This window comes from Austrofundulus limnaeus, unplaced genomic scaffold (assembly GCF_001266775.1).
Source record: "Austrofundulus limnaeus strain Quisiro unplaced genomic scaffold, Austrofundulus_limnaeus-1.0 Scaffold701, whole genome shotgun sequence".
NCBI classification, from domain to species: domain Eukaryota; kingdom Metazoa; phylum Chordata; class Actinopteri; order Cyprinodontiformes; family Rivulidae; genus Austrofundulus; species Austrofundulus limnaeus.
Window position 1 is genome coordinate 56252 of NW_013953103.1, and position 2176 is coordinate 58427.

The 2176-nt window shown below is 38.8% G+C and overlaps 1 protein-coding gene across 1 annotated transcript in view; it reads left to right on the plus strand.

Annotated features, from left to right (window-relative positions):
- Positions 1 to 2176, plus strand: part of kalrna (kalirin RhoGEF kinase a) — a gene marked incomplete at its 5' end in the record, with an annotated part of 224213 nt that overhangs the window by 36744 nt on the left and 185293 nt on the right. Inside the window, 1 exon segment of the mRNA XM_014027944.1 lies at positions 1092 to 1160. Within this exon segment, the coding sequence (XP_013883398.1) occupies positions 1092 to 1160 (69 nt within the window).

Here is a 2176-nt window from a genome sequence, read left to right on the forward strand (position 1 = left end):
CTTGTAAATTTGATTGGTACTTGTAATGTGGCAAAGTTGTAACAAATTTATGTACGTTTATAGACTTACATATACAAATTTAGACTCTTACACATACAATATTTCTGACAGTTGTCTTACCCGATAATTGGCTCTATACAGGGTAGAGCAATCCTGGTCCTYGAAGGCCTGCATGTTGTGAGGCTTCTCTGTTCCAGCACACCTGATTTGAATGAATGGGTGATTAGCAAGTGTAGGCAGAACTTGAGAAGAGAGTTCAATAGTGAATCAGCTGATTTGAATCAGAGAAACAAGTAAAACATGTAAGACAGCGGCCCTCGAGGACCAGGATTGCCCACCCCTGGGCTAGAATTGCAAATCCAGCACACAAAAATAAGTGGTAATTTTCAAAAACTAATCATTCAAAATGCAGCCACGGTTTGTTAGTCGATTGGTTGCAGACACGGTCCAGTGTGACTGAAATTTAAAATCTGCCTTTTTTTTTTGGCAGTTCACTACAATTTTGAGTCATAAACTGGTCTCCAACAGTTKTAGCCCAGTGATAAACATAAAATATCTGCTTTGAATCGTAGAAGAAGTCTCAACAAAATAGATGATTAAAACAGAAAAGGTCATAAAAAGTGAAAAAGCCAAGTATCCACACAATTTGTAATTTGTGGTTTTTGTTCCCTTCCTGTGTGGAAGTATTTGATTTTTGTCCATATTGTAGGACATTTTCTTTCATGTGGAAAAAAGACCTGTGCTAATAGAGTGAAATGTCCTTTTTGGGTTAAGGTTGAGGTTAGGTTACAGAAATGAATGAAAGTCAAAATATTCTCCTAATAAGTATAGAAATTCATGAAGGTGCATGTGTTTTCTCAGCATCGTGTATGTCCTGCATTCAACATCAGTATGATTTAGTACAACTTTGGTTACTTGATTGAATACACAATTGTGCAGATGCAACTCTGTGAAACAGTCTGCATTTTTTATCCAAAAAACAAACTTGTAATACATGCCACCAGCAACACCTGAACTAAAAAAAACCTGTATTGATCTAATGATAAATGATAAACATGGAACTGATAGTAACCAGCTCTTTTCTCTTCTAGTCTCTCTTCCATGCCAACTCCCTCCAGAAGACTCATCAGAGCGCTCTACAGGTTCAACAAAAAGCTGAGGTACATCTCTCCTTTTCTGATGCTAAAATGTAGATGTGGTCTGTGGAAAAACAGTTCTATATTTATTGCTATCACATGAATTAAAACAATGGATGTATTGATTAACCAATCATCATCAGTGGGACCACCATCAGATTAGCAGGGGTTTTGTCAGTTTGCTAATCTGGAGCATATGGGTGTGCGTTAACACAACACCAAGGTAGAAAGGCATCAGCAATGACCTTAGAGAAGCAACTGCCCATCAATTTGGGATTACCTAAGGTCATTTCCAAACTACTTGGAGTTTATAATTCTACTAAAAGAAAGCTTATTCATAAATATAAACATTTAGGACAGCTTTCAAAATTTCCAGGAGTTTGATTTTACCCAGAAAGTCAGATCTGACAATGAATCAGAATCAGAACTATCATGCTACCTTTTTTAGTTTGGAAAAAAAACACAACAGGATAGGTGAGTTAAAAAAAATTTCTCTGATCCTATATTTACTCATATACACATATGCACACAAAAACGACTCGCAAGGTAGCTGGGGAGGGGAGGGGGCTGGGGATCAAACACATGGTACAGGGGCAGGATTCAGTGGAGCTGGTGACGTTCCAATTGAATACTCTATGCTGGAACCAATCCAAGACCAGGACCCACAGAGTCCAGAGACCAGATCTTATCCTCCGATGCTCAGTTCACAGAGTTCAGAGTTTCCCCTTTCTCCGTCACCACAGCCTTCAGACTGATCCTTGCGGATTATACAGGGATAGGGAGTGGGGAATCAATCCTTTGTTGACATATCATCCAGGGAAGTTTTGAAACTACCGACCGACCAATGCCAGCAGTTACTGGGATCCGAAAGATAAACACAATTGTTTTGGGACAAGCAGCCTTGAATTTCTTGCCGCTTTACAGTCTTAACTGCATCTCTGGCTACGTTCACACTGCAGGTCTTAATGCTAAGTTCCGATTTTTTGAAAAAATCCGATCTTTTTGTGTGAACGTTCACATTACATTTTAAATGTGACCTG